The 18,594-nt window shown below is 44.7% G+C and overlaps 1 protein-coding gene across 2 annotated transcripts in view; it reads right to left on the bottom strand.

The window, feature by feature from the left end:
• Positions 1-266: 266 nt before the first annotated feature.
• pdgfc (platelet derived growth factor c) overlaps positions 267-18,594 on the bottom strand; it is a gene marked incomplete at its 5' end in the record, with an annotated part of 56,318 nt that continues 37,990 nt past the window's right edge. Inside the window, 4 exons of one of the 2 annotated variants that reach the window (XM_083652081.1) lie at positions 267-1,368; positions 1,804-2,024; positions 2,838-3,045; positions 11,663-11,843. In XM_083652081.1, the coding sequence (XP_083508207.1) occupies positions 1,255-1,368; positions 1,804-2,024; positions 2,838-3,045; positions 11,663-11,843 (724 nt within the window). In that variant the 3' untranslated portion in view covers positions 267-1,254. The remainder of the gene's footprint in view (positions 1,369-1,803; positions 2,025-2,837; positions 3,046-11,662; positions 11,844-18,594) is intronic. The other variant, XM_083652082.1, reaches the window with a different exon arrangement.

Below are 18,594 nucleotides of genomic sequence, written 5' to 3'. Positions count from 1 at the left end.
ATAATATTTTAAATCAATTTTTAAGCTTCTCCCCTCCCCCATTGTACTGTCTTTGACACTTCGATGTCTCTGAAGTGAAATGCCCTTCTTTATGGAGTTATTCGTCTTTGTCTTTGTCCAACAGTCCCAAGAACTGTGCCTCCAGTTAAACTGAAGAATTTATTTCTGACGTTCATTACAATGAAATACATAAACAGTTGTCACAAAAGTAGAGTTAAATAACTTTGGTATACAGAGAATAAAAAACACCCATGACACGATGGCAACATAAAATGAGTAACAATGAAAAAATTCGGACTAGAAAATACTGTACAATGACACATTTAGCAAAAACAAGGCATTTTGGACTTAATTTTCCCTTTCATTAAACAAATAAATATCCAATATCCACAATCTCAAATGTGCCGAGAACTGCTTGAGGTTATGCACTCGGAAAGCAAGCAGATTTGACACCAGCATGGCTGAGAGGGGACATACAGAGCTGTGCTGAACAACACCCAACTGGTTCTACATGTGCAACTTTCATCTTCTCCTTGAGAATCTTTGGTAGAAAAGGAAATAGTAGTATAGTAGAAAAAGAAAGAAAAAAAAAAAACGATAAATGAAATATGTACATATGATACAGTCTGATCAGGAAGGCGGTTCAGCGGTATTGTGGCTGTACTACACCACGCATGGACTTTAAGTACCTTTCCTCCTCTTGACCATAATAAGAGAGGAGCAGGCGAGGGAGAAGGCAGCTGGAGCCGGCTCACTTATAGGCAGAAAAAAGCACTTGTACAAAAGCTCCCATTTTCCATGACACTCTCAGCCCACATTGGCTGAACATTACAAAAGAAGAGGCAAAAAAGGCCTCCTGAAATGAAAAAAAAATGACCAAATAGAGAGTTCCTATCTCTGAGAAGCTGTAGAAAAATGTCCTCAGCACACATAGATAATACTGTAGATCCACTCCAGTGAACTTAGTGTGTCTAAATGAAATGCACTCAAAGCAGACTACAGGTATTCCACAGCAGCCAAATCCATCCACAAGAGTTATTAGGTCCCAGTCTGTTCTGCTTTCATCCAATTAACGAGAGGAAAACAGGATAACCATCTTGTTTCACGGCCAATGGAAATGGATGGCAAATGGCTGAGAGGCGGGGAGTTGGTTTCTAGCATCCCCTGGGATTCCAGTGACACCAGTTCCACAGGTCTGAGATCAGTCCCAGTCATCTTTACGTACACAGGCACACTCCTCGTGGTGGTCCAGGATCAGTCCCAGTCATCTTTACACACACAGGCACACTCCTCATGGTGATCCAAGGCCACATCGGTCATGGACTTCTGCAGGCCTCGCCCCCCGCTTCGCTGTTTCAACAGTAGAACCTGGCAGAAACAGGAGGGGAATTCTAGTTCATTCATCAAACACCTAGTGGTGCAATGCTGCTACTGCACAAGTGACGCTCAATATTCAGTCATTAACAAAAGAGTGATTATTTACCTCACTGCATAAAAATATGTATGAAATATATATATATATATATATATATATACATACATACATACATACGCACGCACGCACACACGCGCACACACACACACACACACACACACACACACACACACACACACACACACACACACACACACACACACACACACACACACACACACACACACACCGTATGCTGTATATATATGATTCAGTGCTTATATTGAACATTATGTCATTTTAGGTTTCTGTTGGTTTGTTTATGTTCATGGGGTGTCTCTTTATTCTAACAGTGGATATCTGATTGTTGTCATTAAACTCATTGTCACCTCATGGTACTTCTTGGTGACCCTGGCGGCGACACACTGGCAGTCGTAGCAGCGGTGCGAGCAGCAGGCGCAGTTTCCTCCGCAGCGCTTCACCAGGAGGCAGCTGGGCCAGAAAATGGCGTCCGTCCTCTTGAGCTCCTCACGCAAGGAGACGGAGAAGTTGCGTGGAGTGCAGCTGTAGAGTCGAACTTCCTCCCTCAGCAAATTGAGATCAGTTCCTCCTCAAAGGCATGAAGAAGACATGGTCAAAATTACCTCATGCCGTCAAGTCAAACTTCATCTACGCAGAGTTTTCACAGCAAAAACAGACCTGTCCTGACCTCATTTCATTTAGCATTCAGTAAGGATCTCTTCTAGTATTCAACTTTTTAAACATATTTCTTCTTAAAACTGCACCAGGCAACTTTGCACATCATTGGCAGCCCAAAATAACAGTGAGGTAACTGTCTGAATTTTGCAGACTTCATATAAAAGAAGAAATAATAGAAAGTGATGAGATCGGCAAAGAAAAAACTATAACGTTGGTGAGCGGATTTGTTACGATTGCATTCGGATAAGGATTTGGTTCTGTAGAAAAGTTTTCGGGCCAATGACCATAACAAACACCAGAACTTCCTCTGGACAAAAAGAACAAATCTATGGTGTCTCAATTAGGGCGATTGGACCCTCTTCTCTATTGCAGTCTCACTTTGTGATACATTGGGTGTATTTTGATGTCAAAATAGTGCTGCTTTAAGCTTGGTGGAAACACTGGCACACATACCAGTACTGGTGTGTGCCAAGCTGAACTAACTGCCAATATTTGACTGGCAGTTATGGGGTCAGGAAGGGCATGGTCACCCCCTTGGAGGGCAGTTTGACCTCTGTGTGCTTCAGTGAACTCTGTGTTTCTAGTGCACGCTCTGTCTGCAAAGCAATTTTTGCTCTGAGATTAAAGTTTTGACTTGACTTGGAAAGAGTATTTTTTTTTTTTAGATGTAATCTTGACTCAGAGTACAGCCTCTTTAACTGCCAAGATGTAAAAGATGTCCTACCTCTGGCTTTCTTATTATGGATGAAAGACTTCCCCAGCACGTGCCACGTGGGTTTGTACAACTCGTCCATATCCAGCTGCCATCTCTCTGGCTCCAGGTACTTCATGACCTCCTCCACTGTACTGAGCCCAGACACGGCGTCCGATAGCTCCTCGACACTCTGGAGGGATGGAGGCAGCGCCGCCGGAACCTCAGGCTCTGACACACTCTGCAGAAAACAGATAAGGAGATAGACTCTATATATAGACCCATAGGAACAGGGTTGGATATTTCTACAGGCTACACACAGATGCAGCAATCTTCACTCGGGTGTCTGGGGCCTTGACAGCTATGGTGTAACAAAGTTCAGTTCTTTGGAAAGGCCTTGGGCTGGAAGCACTAACTAAAGATATAGTGGAGATTTCCTTACACAGTTACAAGAATAAATCGAAAGGTTATGCTATATTGCTACTTCTGCTTGAGCGCAATTGATGTAAACAAGGGGGTAAAATATCACATCTTTGGCAGTTCTAGAACGACAAATTCCATCGATTTACACCATTTTTTCAAGTTGTCAAAAGTGATCACATCTCTGTCCCCTTTTAATCCCGACGTTTGTCTCCTGACTTCCCGTGTGCAGGAGGATTATTTGTTTCGAGTAGCCAAGTCTCCGGCCCCCACGGCAGACAGTTGTGGAGCAGATTGATACCTGGGGCACTGGTCTTTCCCAGGAGAGACTTTGAAGGGGGCTAATCTGTTCAAGCTTTCAGCCCTGTGATGGCGGGTTTGTCCCACATGTCAACATGTCCGCGCACTGCTCTCTCTAATCTGCTGTGACTGACAGGTAAAAGGCAACACTGTCACACCTGCAGGGAAATATAGCTTGCGGAGCATTTTGAAAACATCGGCTCCTCAGCTGTGAGTCTCTAAGCCTTGAAAGGAGGAAGGGGGGGAGGGGGGATATTCCAGAAAGTGTATCTATCTTCATTAAATGACTTTGTAGAAAAGCTTTCCATAAACGTTCATGATACCATATTATTGTTATTTCAAAGTTTTCCTTGAATATTATGACGATAGCAAACCGTGAAGGCAACCCATTATTTGCACGCCATCTTAAAGTCAGTAATTTTCAATCCCCGGGAAAAATACACAGCACTTTGAGCGGGTTGCCAGTGAAGGCAACAGAGGAATTTAAAGATCAAGAAAGTCAAGGGGGATTTCTGCTCAATCAAGGCAGCACAGGAGATCAAGAAAAGACTCACGCACATGAGACACATGAGCTGAGGAAATGAATCAGCAAAACAGACCTGCAAAGTGGAATGGCACTGTCATGCTGAATAACAAGCGCAACACAGGAAAACGCTCGGTGACGTTCAAGTGACAGCGTAATTCTATGTAATATAAAGTGAAATTACAGTCAGCATTCCTTCAAAATACAACTGGGCTCAGAGCTGGCACTGAATGATAAGGCAGAGGAAATAAAAGCAATATGAGCGTCTTGCCGCGGCTAAACCGCAGGCTACAGAAAGACGCTGGATGCAAAGTCATGTTCATGTTACAGACGTGACTGGCTCTAATGATCTGCCTTGCTATCACCACTTCACACATGCACGCCACCTCCTGAAGTAAACAGGATGGAACAAATCGAGCTGAACAGTCACGTGGACATCTCTTGCCCCGGAAGTGAGTTTCCCATTCATTTTCTCCATAGACATTTCAAAAAATCCTTATATAACGGGTTTTAAAGCTGGAACCAAGCTAAAAACTGTGACCTACTACATTGTGAGTGTTGGAGAAAAATATAAGTTCCATTGGCATTTCCTAATCAATAAGCTATATTTGCATACACATAATTAATGCTATGAGTTACCATGACATGAGGACTTCTCTCCTTTTGCTGAGACCTTGGTCAGTGCGTCGTGTTCCATAACAACTGATAACTCTCTCAGTCAGACTGGAGCAGCGCACACACATTTAACCCCCCCTCCTCTCTTTGTTTCTCTCTGCCTTCCTTTGCCTATAAAGCGTATGTCAAATTGTGACATCGCCACTGAATATTTTGGACTCTGTACATTGATCAGATGGTACATTGAGATTCAGTCCTCTGACAGTGAGTGACCATAAAACATTTAACTTGGAGCCAAAAAATAAAAAAAATCGTCTTTATTTGTTGTTTTTTTGCTCCAAGTGAAATGTTCTATTATGCTATTCTATAAGCTCTATATGAAATGACTAGTCATGGAGAAGGGATTGACTATCCTGCACATTCAGTAGCACCACCATACAAGAGCGCAACCTTTTCTGAGCAGAGCTACGTTTCCCATCAAATCAGTGATGACTCCGGCCTTGGCAGTGGCTAACGGTGCGGACTGGAACCCATTAACAGCTTGTGAATGTCGACAGTGAACACTCCTCCAATTAGCAACACTCTGCGATGTTCTCTTTCAGATCGAGGTGCCAAACAATCCTTAAGAGATGCATCAAAACGCCGTGAATAACTTTATAAGTAGCAGATGAGAGCTCTCGCATACGGTAACCAGGAACAAACTGGACCACCGGACCTCACTGGCATGAGGTCAGAGGAATTCTGAAGTTTGGCACATCCAGACTGGAAGTATAAACACATTTTGAACTTGACAGCACAAAGAACAACTGTTATGAACCATGGAAATGGAACATAAGTCTTTCAGATGTGTTAGAGGCACAGTCCACAATTTACTTGTTAGGAGACAAATTGTAAATTTATGATGTATCCTCATCAGAGGTTTCACTGATACATAGAAAATAAGATGTTTGAGCTTTCATATGATTCAAAATCCATTTACAGCCTCAAAATATGTCAAACTCCTTGTTTCCTTTTGCTAAAAGCTCCGAAATTCAGATGCCAAAACATTTCAGAAGCTCAATCCACTGACTGATCACTGAATAAACAAAGCCTGTACTTGGGTGGCAGTGTTTCAATTGGGGGAACCATACTGCAATTATAAATTTGGCACTTGGAATATAAAAGGACTTATTACAGTATATTATGCAGTACTGTGCAAATTTAGTTTTTATAATCAGGCATTCCTTTCCCACACGATTAGAAAATGTGCCAGTGATCATTCCTCCCCCCCTCTGACATAACTGAAGCATAACAACACTGCTTTGCTTCGTAGCCTAAATGAACATGATCTCATTGCAACTTTGCTTCATTTCTCCACTGATGCCGAGTCTTTAATCTTATCCGGGTGGAAATTAAGCTACAGGTATTCAAACTGAATCAGGCTATTATGTTCCCCTGGTGTTCCCAGTTGATTGCGGGTTCTATCAGTCTTGTATTAGGAAAATAGCTTAGCTAGCAGACCAGGACTAGCTGAGACAATCTGAGTCAAAATGACAGACAGGGCAGTGTGTGCCCAGCGGAGAAGTAATGTACTCGAACTGGGTATCATGCAAGAACATTAGAATAACCACTATACACAATATGCAGCCAGAATTAGAGAATATTTGGCCAGCTTGGAGTGTACAATTCTGATTTAATTAGTTGTCCTTTCACTGTAAAGCATTGAGAAGACTGTGTTTCCCCCCCGGTGGTGGTTGGCGATATAGCTGGCATTTTATCTCCTATCACCACCCCTGCTGGCCCTCTATAGAAAGGAGCTCGTTTCCAAGCTGTGATTAGCTCGTTCCCGGCTCCCTCTTTGTTCTCACACAGCACGACCACATGGCTTTATTTCTGGTACCTAAAATGACAGGTTCATCTAACTATGTTGAGATGAACAATTCTGAAATAGCATCTTGGGAGACCTCTGGAAAACAATATCTTCTCTTTTCGCATGGAGTTTGCAAACCACTTCCCTGCACAAGAGAACTTTGAGTAAGCAACAAGGTCTGCTGTGCGTGAAAGAACTTTTCTCTCTCTCTCGCTGCACCACACGCTGCAATTGCGGTTGGTATAAAAACAGGCCCCCATTCCACCGTGCCAACTCTGCGACTCCGGAGCGTCTTGCATGGCTTTGCCCGTCATTACCATCTGCTTAGCCCAGGATCCAATCTTCCCCTGTCCCGGGCTCCCTGCATCGCACTGACTCTCCCCACATTCACATTTATTTAGATGAGAGATTTTCTGCGTTCAGGTGATGTGCTCTAATCTGACACTGCCAGATGGTTTGTTTTCACATAACCCTCTGGGAACGAGTCGCTCGGGAAAGCGTCCGGGTAGTGTACCAACACGAGGGTCACAGGTTCGCGCCCCCGTGTTACCCTCCGGCTTGCTCGGGCGTCCACACAGGCACGATTATTAGCTGTGTCTGCGGGTGGGAAGCCGGAATGAGGGGTATGTGTCCTGGTCGCTGCACTAGCGCCTCCTCTGGTCGGTCGGGGGGTGCCTGTTTGGGGCGGAAAGGAACCGCTGTAGCGTGATCCTCCCACGTGCTGCGTCCTGCCGGTGAAGCTCCCCGCCGTCAGGTGAAAAGAAGCGGCTGGCAATGGCAACTGCACATGTATCGGAGGAAGCATGTGTGTGTCTACTGATAAAATGGGGGGGAAATCTGAAAAAAGAAAAAGAAAGGGCAGGCACTTCCAAAAGATACCTGGCCGGCGATTGGATGAAGTATCTGTCTATCATCACGTCTATCACGGGCTCGCTCTCATTGGCGTCGCACCAAAGCCCGCCCGTTAGATGCCTCATAGGACGCTGATTGGTGCGATCACTGGTAGTTCAGATTCAAACCAATAGGAGCGTGACAAGATGGATTTGTCATGTGATCGTGATCTCATGATCTCGCGTGAATCCAGCTGCCTCACAAGGTTAGATGCTCTCATCCAGAGCGATATACAATTTGAGTAAATGTGTTCAATTGAATTTTTAGAGTATTCAAATATCTCGACAATTTGAAAATGTATACAACTCTCTTTGATCCAATAAACAAAGCTGGGAGTAGGGAAACCTTGATGCTAAGGTAGCAGTATTATATCATCCTGTATTGGGAGGTAGCATAATATAATCCTGGATTGGGGCCTTGCCAATGATGTATGCTGTGTTTGTTCTGTTTAGCCACAAAGCCCACTTCTTAACACCCCTCACTCCCAATTCAAGAGTCTCCTTCTCCTCTGAACCTCGCTGTGTTTTAACAACCTCTTCGCCTCGGCCCTTTAGCTTTTCCAAAATCTCTTCCTGTGAATTACAGACCGGGTCTTATTTCCCCCCCGTTCCATGGAAGTGGTGGAGAGGAATTATTGCTTGTTTAAATAGAAACTTGCCTGCTTGCCCCCGCATGGCACCAGGTTCCAGTAGCTGCCGGTTGACCACAGAGGAAACAGAGCGCCGCTGTTCCAGCATGCTCCTCTGCTGTCAGAGGAATGTTCAAAGGGAAGCCAGGCAGAACCCTCAGAGGCCAAAAGCTTCCCTCTCCCCGCAACGTTTCCCCAACTTCCAGAGTGGGAATATGAAAGACAATCTGTCCTGTTCTCTTGCTCCATCATACGCTGAGTGGCGACGGATTGGGACAGCAGACTTGAATAGGTTCTTTTTGCTTGAAACTAATCAAATTGGAATTTCTCACCAAGTTGCAGGCCATGGTAAAGTCCAAAACCCAAACTATTTTTGCGAGGTGTTTTATGTTTGCAAGCTAAAACAGGTTTTTCTTTTTAGAGGGTGACCAAAGCCTTTCTCTAGCTTTAATAAAGTTATTTTATTGCATAGATTTAACCCTAACAGTAAGCGTACCTTAAGTTTTAGTCGCCTAACCTTAACCACAACTTTTAGCAAAGTTGTTTTAGTTGCCTAAACTTAACCGTTACCCTTTATCTGCTATAGTTACTCTTCTATCTGGAACAATTTTCTATAAGCTGATCTTATAGTCAGTGACATTATGTGACATCATAATGTCACGTGTGGCATCATCAGTGACATCATCAATGACGACATCATGATGTATAGAAAATGTATGGTTTATTGTGGCGGACGCCTTCGCGCACGCATTGCTCACGAGGGATGAGAACATGAGACGAGGCGCAAGAGCCAAGATTGAGGAGGTGTGAGAAACACCGGAAACTTGAAAGAAGAAGAAGAACCAGGTCTAGAGTGAGACCATCCAACTGTGAGAGGCAGCAATGTGCCGAGAGGCATCCAGTCTGCCGGAAAGCCATTAGAAGAAGAAGAAGTATGGTTTATTTTTACAGGGGCAGATACAAGGACACATTGCAGCATTATTTAGATTGATACGCGATATTAATTGACCCAGTAACATTCCCTTTCAGCTACTAGGTGGCCTTCATGATCAATTTGCCAAGCTGCTAAACACTAGGCATCAAGTGTGACTTGAGAGTACATTTATCAGCTACCGTGCCATAGAAATGCCCCAGACACTCTTCACATTCAACAAATCTGGGGCAACACATATTCATGATGCATTTATATAACAATTAATGATGTGCCAATTAGTGTTGCTATAATAATGTTACTTTTTCAGACTGTAAGAAAGAATAATCAGTTAACCTAAATGAGAACTAAACCTAATGTAACAGAGAGAAAAAAACTTTTGGCTTAAAGAGATCAACGGAAAAAAAGAAAGAAGGTTGAAGCGAGAACAAGAAGCACCATCAGTGACCTCAATCTCCTATTTCACAGTCCTGCAGGCCATTAGGGAGCAATGAAGGGTAGAGCTGTTTACTTTAAGCAAGTGAACAGAACTACAGCATGACAGGTTCAAACATGGCAGGACTACAGCATGACAGGTTCAAACATGGCAGGACTACAGCATGACAGGTTCAAACATGGCAGGTGTCGGTCGCTTCAGAACTACAGCATGACAGGTTCAAACATGGCAGGCGTCGCTTCAGAACTACAGCATGACAGGTTCAAACATGGCAGCCATCGCTTCAGAACTACAGCATGACAGGTTCAAACATGGCAGCCATCACTTCAGAACTACAGCATGACAGGTTCAAACATGGCAGCCATCGCTTCAAAACTACAGCATGACAGGTTCAAACATGGCAGAACTACAGCATGACAGGTTCAAACATGGCAGCCATCGCTTCAGAACTACAGCATGACAGGTTCAAACATGGCAGCCATCGCTTCAAAACTGCAGCATGACAGGTTCAAACATGGCAGAACTACAGCATGACAGGTTCAAACATGGCAGCCATCGCTTCAGAACTACAGCATGACAGGTTCAAACATGGCAGCCATCGCTTCAAAACTACAGCATGACAGGTTCAAACATGGCAGAACTACAGCATGACAGGTTCAAACATGGCAGAACTACAGCATGACAGGTTCAAACATGGCAGAACTACAGCATGACAGGTTCAAACATGGCAGAACTACAGCATGACAGGTTCAAACATGGCAGGCGTCGCTTCAGTTGATCTCTGCTCTTTAAGGTGCAGGGTAGATGGTTCTGTCTGTGTGTGGTCTCAAGACTGAGGAGTGGACAGAGACAGGACAGGACAGGACTGGACAGAGGAGTGGACAGAGACAGGACAGGACTGGACAGAGGAGTGGACAGAGAGGGAGAGGAGGAGAGCGAGAGACGGGAGAGGGGAGGGAGGAAGACAAGGACAGGTATGTATGTAGGCAAAAAAAAAAGAAAAACTTTTTTTAAACCTTTTTTGCAAATTGTATTTTGAGTTCTATAGCTACAGTACAAAGACTCAAGAGGAAGCGCTGCTCCAGAGGCAGAACCAATTGGTTGTTAAACTTCAATCATGGGTGAAACCCAAAGCACAGTTGAATGTTAAACTGAAAGTGAAAAAGGCAAGAGGTAAGAGAGGAGGAAACTATTAGGCTCAATATGAACACTAATGCTACGAGGGGAAAAAGCTATAACTAGCCATCCTATTATAAATTAACTAGATTAGCAAATTAGCCTGACCATCCAAATTCAAACTCGCCACAGGCTCCTATTTTGCTATTGAGGTAAGCTAGTTAGCTCGTCTAAGAATACCATGGTTGCGATGTGTCTAAAGAAATGTATTTTAACTCAAACTAAAAAAAGGTTTAGATTATATTGCTGCACTCACTGTAGGTCACTGGAGAAGAAGAGCAGCTAAAAAGCATATAAAGTACATACAGTAAATAAGAACAGGGAGGGATGAAGACAAGGAAAGACAGCGAAGAGATGAAGAGTAAAGGGTTAGGGTTAAATAAATAGTGCAGCTATCTTTGTGAAATAGGCGACTGTAAAATCTCAAAAAGAGGATATATTAGATATAATAGGCTATTACTGTTGGCCTATGATAGAACCTGGACAGAAAATGAAAGAGATAAGAGAGCAGGGCGACAATTTCCAGACACAAACCATTTTTATCCCTTAATTCCTGCTATCAGTTCAGGGTCTTGAATGAATCCACCAAGGGTCAGCAGACCTCTTGTGCATGACAAAGCCATTGGTTTGGTTTCTCCAGCTCAGTCTCTAATAACACCAATCAGTGTGACCCAAGACACCATCATCTGCCTGGGGGGACCTAGTGTGCAAGTATCAGATGACACTACAGTAAGTGTCCATACCTTCTCCTCAGCCAGGCTTGAAACTTGGGGTACGACTACGTGCACAGATGGATGATTTCAGAACAAAAGACCCCCGATACGAATGGCAAATTACTGTAACACGATCGGCTTTATTGTGGTAGGTGCTCTTCTTACTCTCATGTCAACGTCTGCGAGCTAAAGTGAAGGCATTGGACTTCCAAACGGAGATGGAGGCCAAGAACGATTAGAAAAACACTAAGCAATTAAATGTAATTGTCTGTGTCTTTTATTTTTCCGCTTTCAAAATCCATTGACAACAAAATTGCAACATTTGGGAACTCACAATGCTCGTTTTTTCAAGCCTCGGCATGTCGCCCTTACTTACCACAGGCAGGAGGGAGTAGCGGATTGAGAATCCCGGCTCTGAGGGGAAGTACTCGTCGGAGATGAAGCGGATCCGGATCTGACTGCCTTTGGACATGTGACCGGCTGGTGCCGACTGTGACCCGCACCAACGACCCAGGATGGTGTTCTCAATCGGGTCCTCTATCTCCACAAAGTCATACCTAGTAGAGTGCAAGAGGCACATAAACAGAGAGAGAGAGAGGGAGAGAGATGAGGGTAGGTAGGTAGATGAGATGATTTGGCTCAGTGTGTGTGTGGTCCTCAGAACTTCACCAGCTCGTCTGCCTGTGTGCATAAACATTACATTACATTAGTATGAGGGCAGCTTTGTTAAACCATAACAAGCTGTTCTCCTCGTGAGCTACACGTTTATCTTTCTCTGTCCTCTGAGGAGGTGCTGTGCTCTGGTTTCTAACAGCAACGTCTCAGGAAGGAGAGGTGTATGTCGGGAGCAGGTGATGGTTAAATATCTTGCTCAAGGGTACTTCAGCATGTTATGGGCGCAAGGGGGATTGAACCGCCGCCCTCTAGTTGGGTGAATCCAGTACATTTTGACTTTAGGTGATTTTGATAGTATTTTTTCCTTGTTTGGCTGTTCATTCTTTGCTTCTTTGCACCATGTTTGCTATGGTGCTGTTTCATTGGCTTGAGACGATCCTGATATTTATATGTTTGTATGTTTCAATTCTGTGTCCGGCCACAGCTAGAAACTTGGGCACCAGTGCGGGTGACCTGAGTCGTATTTTTTAATCAATCTAATTAGCGAATGATGTGATGTCATCAGTGATGTCATCAGTGATGATGTCAAAAGTGATGTCATAAGGGCACACACACACACACACACACACACACACACACACACACACACAAACAAGAGGCAGACAGACAGAAACACAGACAGCACACACACACACACACACACACACGCACGCACGCACGCACACACACACACACACACACACACACACACACACACACACACACACACACACACACACACAGTGATGTCATAGTGACATCAGTGATGATGGAGCCGGATCTTCGATGTGATGTCATCAGTGACAGTGTCATCAGTGATGATGTCAGTAGTGATGAGTGATCAGTGAAGAGTCAGCAAACTCTGTCTGTTTCAGCCTTTGTCCCGCTGATGATGTCATAGACATTGTACAGTCTTATGACATGACTGATGACATCATCAGTGGTATCACTCAAGGCAACAGCCTGTGTTTCAAGGCTATGACATCACTAATGATGTCACTGATGATGTCACAATGAAATTGATGTCATCATGACCTATTTATAGAAGAATCATCAACTCGAACTCCTGAGAAAAAGACTATGACTCCTTCTGAGAAAAAGCAAACTTCATGGGCCAGGGGAGCTACTGACCCCAAAGGCAGAACAGCTGCTGGAACAGGCGAGGACGAGCTACGGGCGAGGCCGTGCAGCGTCTTTAACAGCAGGCTATAATGTCTCAGCAGGGAGAGAAGTTATTCTTTATTATTTATAACATGAACAAGATAATGATGAGCTGAATATTGAGTTGAGGGCTAATCTCAGGTTGGTTGGCAGGGGAGCACTAGTTCGTGATGATGGCTGCTGATGCAGACCCAGGGACAAAGCTAATCCTACAGTGCATGTTGCATGCTGCTGATGCAGACCCAGGGACAAGCCTAACGAGCTAATCCTACAGTGCATGTTGCATGCTGCTGATGCAGACCCACGGACAAGCCTAACGAGCTATGCCATAACATTCTATACCTACAGTGCATTTTGCATGCTGCTGATGCAGACCCAGGGACAAGCCTAACGAGCTAATCCTACAGTGCATGTTGCATGCTGCTGATGCAGACCCAGGGACAAGCTTAATGAGCTAATCCTACAGTGCATGTTGCATGCTGCTGATGCAGACCCAGGGACAAGCTTAACGAGCTAATCCCACAGTGCATGTTGCATGCTGCTGATGCAGACCCAGGGACAAGCCTAACGAGCTAATCCTACAGTGCATGTTGCATGCTGCTGATGCAGACCCAGGGACAAGCCTAACGAGTTAATCCTACAGTGCATGTTGCATGCTGCTGATGCAGACCCAGGGACAAGCCTAACGAGCTAATCCTACAGTGCATGTTGCATGCTGCTGATGCAGACCCAGGGACAAGCCTAACGAGCTAATCCCACAGTGCATGTTGCATGCTGCTGATGCAGACCCAGGGACAAGCCTAACGAGCTAATCCCACAGTGCATGTTGCATGCTGCTGATGCAGACCCAGGGACAAGCCTAACGAGCTAATCCTGCAGTGCATGTTGCATGCGTACCTTGTCATTTTGTTGAGATTGAGTCTTTAATTAAACCTTGAGCTCATTAGTGGTTGACTCTGGGAGGGCCTGCAAAACAAACTCTCAGTAAATCTCATTTTGTAAATCATTAGACTGAAACGATCAGCGATTTGTTTGGGGACACGTCTCTAGTCGAAGCAATCAAATGGGCGAAACCAATAGGGAGAAGTCTGTGATTGTGTTTTGCATAACGATTGTTTATAGCTTATAGTAAATGTTGTTTTGTTGCTTGACCTATTGACTTGAGTATTCAGAATCCTATTTCCATTTTCATTGTCAAACACCCCTCTGCGATAAGAATGGAGATAGCCTGTGTAATTGAATCGAATGAGATTTTACGTTATCTCTATTTTACTCAGCGACAAGACCAATAAACATTGAAAAATGTTTGTTCTTCAGGAATAAAGAAAAGATGCCAATGCATTTTGATGCCTCATGCCGGCGACAGCTGTGGCCGGAGGTACGTTTTCGGGTTGTCCGTCTGTCCGCCTGTCCCATTCTTGTTAACATGATATCTCAGGAATGCCTTGAGGGAATTTCTTCAAATTTGGCACAAATGTCCACTTGGACACAAGGATGAACTGATTAGATTTGGGTGGTCAAGGGTCAAAGTTCAAGGTCACTGTGACCTCAAGTCCCTCTTGTTAATGCGATATCCCAGGAACGCCTCCAGGGAATTTCTTCAAATTTGCCACAAATGAAAGGATGAACTGATTACAATTTGGTGGTCAAAGGTCAAGGTCACTGTGACCTCACAAACTACCTGTTATAAAATTCCTTCTACCTACATTTTGAGTCTGGACAGACATGGATGTAAACTCCAACTTGAGTAATACTTACAACCACAAGGCGGTTATTTCTAGTTTAAATAATATTATAATAGGGTTTAACCAGTTTCAAGGGTCATGAAATCCACTCTTCCCCTTTCATTTGGTACTGTAGAAAGAAGAAAAGCACGATAGCATTGCAGTTATGTGCTACTTTTGTTTGTTTGTTGGTTGGCTCAAACTTGCACCCCTCTGATTACATGGCAGTAGTTCACCTCTAGGCCACCCTGCTGTCCCATAATTAATCAAATTAATTATTAGTTGATAAAAAAACAACATTGTAAAGTGCAGGAACATAGGCAGTGGCCGTACTCCAGACCTCTTTGATGTGCCAAGGCTACCATCCATCAACCTCAGCACTTAGAAGATGCAGTTCAGGAGTTCAGCCCTTATTATTTATACCTGTGTGTGTGTGTGTGTGTGTGTGTGTGTGTGTGTGTGTGTGTGTGTGTGTGTGTGTGTGCGTGCGCGCGCGTGCGTGTGTGTGCGTGCGTGCGCGTGTGTGTGTGTCACCGCTGGTTGCTGCCGCATTCAATAAAGCCTGGTTTCAAGCGACTCTTCACTGTCTGGGATGAATCACTTTGCTCTTTGCGTCGACAAGCGCACTAACCTCTCATTCACTGCTGCCAATTCGGATATTTGGCTTTCAAGGACATTGTTTACATTTTGAGCCTGACTTGACAGATTCAGTTCAAGCTGGTTTCAATAAAAACAACAAGGATCGGGACACGAGCGAGGCTAAAAATGGATTTTCTGTGATGTTAAATAAACTGGGGGGGGGGAGACAAATTTCCTTACAACGCTGCCTTTGATTTGGAAAAGAGTTGTGCAGGAAGTTTGCAGGGAGGCACGAACAAACTCTTAATGGGAAAGGTAAAGTTTGAAGGTGTTTGTGGAAAACGGTGCAACATACGCAGCATTATAAGCGATCGCAATTTAAATGTGCACCAGGAAGACCACTGGCTGAGTTCTGAAGCTGTGATTGATATGAATGCGAATCACGCTGGTATGAACATGATAGAGGCAGGCTCTCCCTCTCTACAGATCAGCCCTCAGACAGGTCCAGGCACCGTGACAGATGGCTCATCAATAATGCAGGACGGGCCTGATCATTACACATCGCCATGTGTTCAGAAGCACCGTGTTTAACAGCGGTTGCTCAGATTTACAAACGCACTGACATATACCGCACCTACAGTCACTCTGTGAACACAGTCAGAAAGACAGTGGAGCCATGCACGGAACTGTTTGATGTATAGGAACGACTATGGTTATAATAGTATTCACAGATAGGGGGTACAATTGTGACACAGGTAATAATGTTGTGTTTTCTTCCTATACAGTATTAATAAGTAGTAGGAGGGCTGTAGTAGGAGGGCTGCGCGATATGGAGCGAAAATCATATCTCGATAGTTTGAGGCTGGATGGCGATACACAATATATATCTCGTGGGCTAAATGATCAGTTGTAAGTCAAAGCACTTTTATTCAAACCAGACTGTGATCAAAAATAAAATGCAAAGAGGAGTTTTCCTTCCCTGACTATTGATTGAACAAAATGTTGACACAATGAGATGTTTGCTAAATAATCATCAGTAATGTGATACAATGACTAAGTGGGTAAAGGCAAATAGTACAACAACTAGTACTGGCAAGTTCAGCAAATGACATCACTTTACTGTAATGTAGCCTTTAAAACCAGGAAAAGACAACACTCTTATGCCATAACACGACATTACCATATCCAAAATCAAAGACTATCTAGTCTCATATCACAATATCGATGTAATACCGATATATTGCCCAGGCCTAATAAAAAGTGTATCTACTGCTGAAATGTGGAGATTAATAACATAAAGACTGAGATTTATTTTATTAGTTAGCTTTATATAGTCTGATGAAAGAGGGCGTACTATAAAAGCTTCATTGAGAGCAGTCTTAAAGTGTCTTTAAGCTGTCAAGCATGATTCTGCTGCTATGCCAAACAGCAGCGAAAACCCAATCCCTCTCCAATATTCATCTCCTCCCCTGCGGTGGATCTGCTCATAATGCTCTTCATTGCACCACAGACAAACAGAAGAGCAGATTCTGAGATGTTGCCTGCTGCTGACTACGGGATGAAGAACATTTCTCCCATGACCTTGGTTTGTTTTGATCCCAAGCCAGTGCTGTGACTTACAGGACAGGACAGAAGATTACAGTCACCCAATCCAAACGTCCACCCTCTGGACTTGTGGCCTGAGCCCCCGCAGACTTCAGTCGTACGTGCTGCTGTGACATCATCACATCAAGTCTGCGGGGGCCAGAGACGGCAAGGCTATAAATAAGCCGCTGATAGACTACAATAATAACATGCATTTTGCTTACCTCTGGCCTGTACCTTGACATATTTCTCATGTCATGATGTGAATATTATTTCTGGCCTACATGATTCAGTAACGTTTTAATAAAGTTATTTTTTGTGTGTGTGTGTTCGGCAAGTGGAAAAACATCACGTCCGTATTGCAATGAATTGTGAGTAATTAAATAGTGGACTCTCTGGAAGTCTGCAGAAAGTCTGCTTGAGTTGGCATCTGGGTATAGTGGGAAGGTAAAAGCACTCGCCTATCAACGCGTGCGGAGACCCGGGTTCAATTCCCGGTAGCGGTACTTCTGGCTGCGGGTGGGAAGCCGGTGGGTTTATGAGCCTTGGTCACTGCACTAGCACCTCCTCTGGTCGGTTGAGGCGCCTGTTCGGGGGGGAGGGGAACTGGCGGGAATAGCGTGATCCTCCCACAACCCTGCGTCCTGCCGGTGTACTCCTCACTGTCAGGTGAAAAGAAGGGGCTGGCGACTGCACAGGTATCGGAGGAAGCATGTGCTAGTCTACGGCTCTCCCCAGATCGGCAGAGGGGGTGGAGCAACGACCGGGAGTCACAGCAGCACGGGGAAATTGGCCAAGTACAATTGGGGAGAAAAGGGTAAAAAAGTCTGCTTGAGGCCCCTTATTGCCTGGATGAATTGTGGATTTGGACAGCCCTCAACACTCACACACTTCCCGGGAACCTGCCCGCAAAGTCCTTCAGTCTGCAAGTGCAATGAAGTCGGCACATTTGGATTGGGCCTGTGTGGTGTATGAGTTCTGTTGACCTAACGCGGTTGGGATGAAGGTCTCTGGGAGAATTTGATGAATGAAATTTTCAACGCACATGAGAGATAAAGTAGAATGGTGTAGACTAGACCAGAGGCCTGTATGGATAGGAATGTCTGTGTTTCGGAGAAAGCGAGTGACAAAGTGTTAGTGTGAGATGGAGAGTGAGAAATCGAGAGAGAGAGAGAGATAGGAGGTAGATAGACTTGTGAATATGTGTCTGTTTCTGCCTGTGAGCGCACGCTGCGTTCATCTGTCTGCCAACCCCTGCCAACGGTGTGTATCTTGGGATCCGATCAGAACATGTCGGGCTTGGACCGGGGGGGGGGCGGGGCAGAGAGTGAAAAATGCGAGCGCTGGAGCGGTAAACGTGGTGATGACTTGTATGACCCTGGAAAAGGATGTTGTTATTGTCTCTGGCCCCTCTCCCCGGGGACGCCGACTAGCGCCGTCTTGTATAAACTGGTAGGACGGCACAAACGTTGTCAATCTGCACCCTGTCCCGCTGTGGTGGAACTTTCCCTCACGGGGCTCCGACAGCAGCAACACTAACCCCATTCGTCAGCGCGCACCCGGCCCACCGTGGAGGTGTGCTGGGGGGCTCAGATTCCCTGCACTT

This window comes from Poromitra crassiceps (genome assembly GCF_964638095.1).
Source record: "Poromitra crassiceps genome assembly, chromosome: 15".
Lineage (NCBI taxonomy): Eukaryota > Metazoa > Chordata > Actinopteri > Beryciformes > Melamphaidae > Poromitra > Poromitra crassiceps.
The sequence above is the reverse complement of the archived record's forward strand: the minus strand, read 5'-3'. Positions and strand labels throughout refer to the sequence as shown.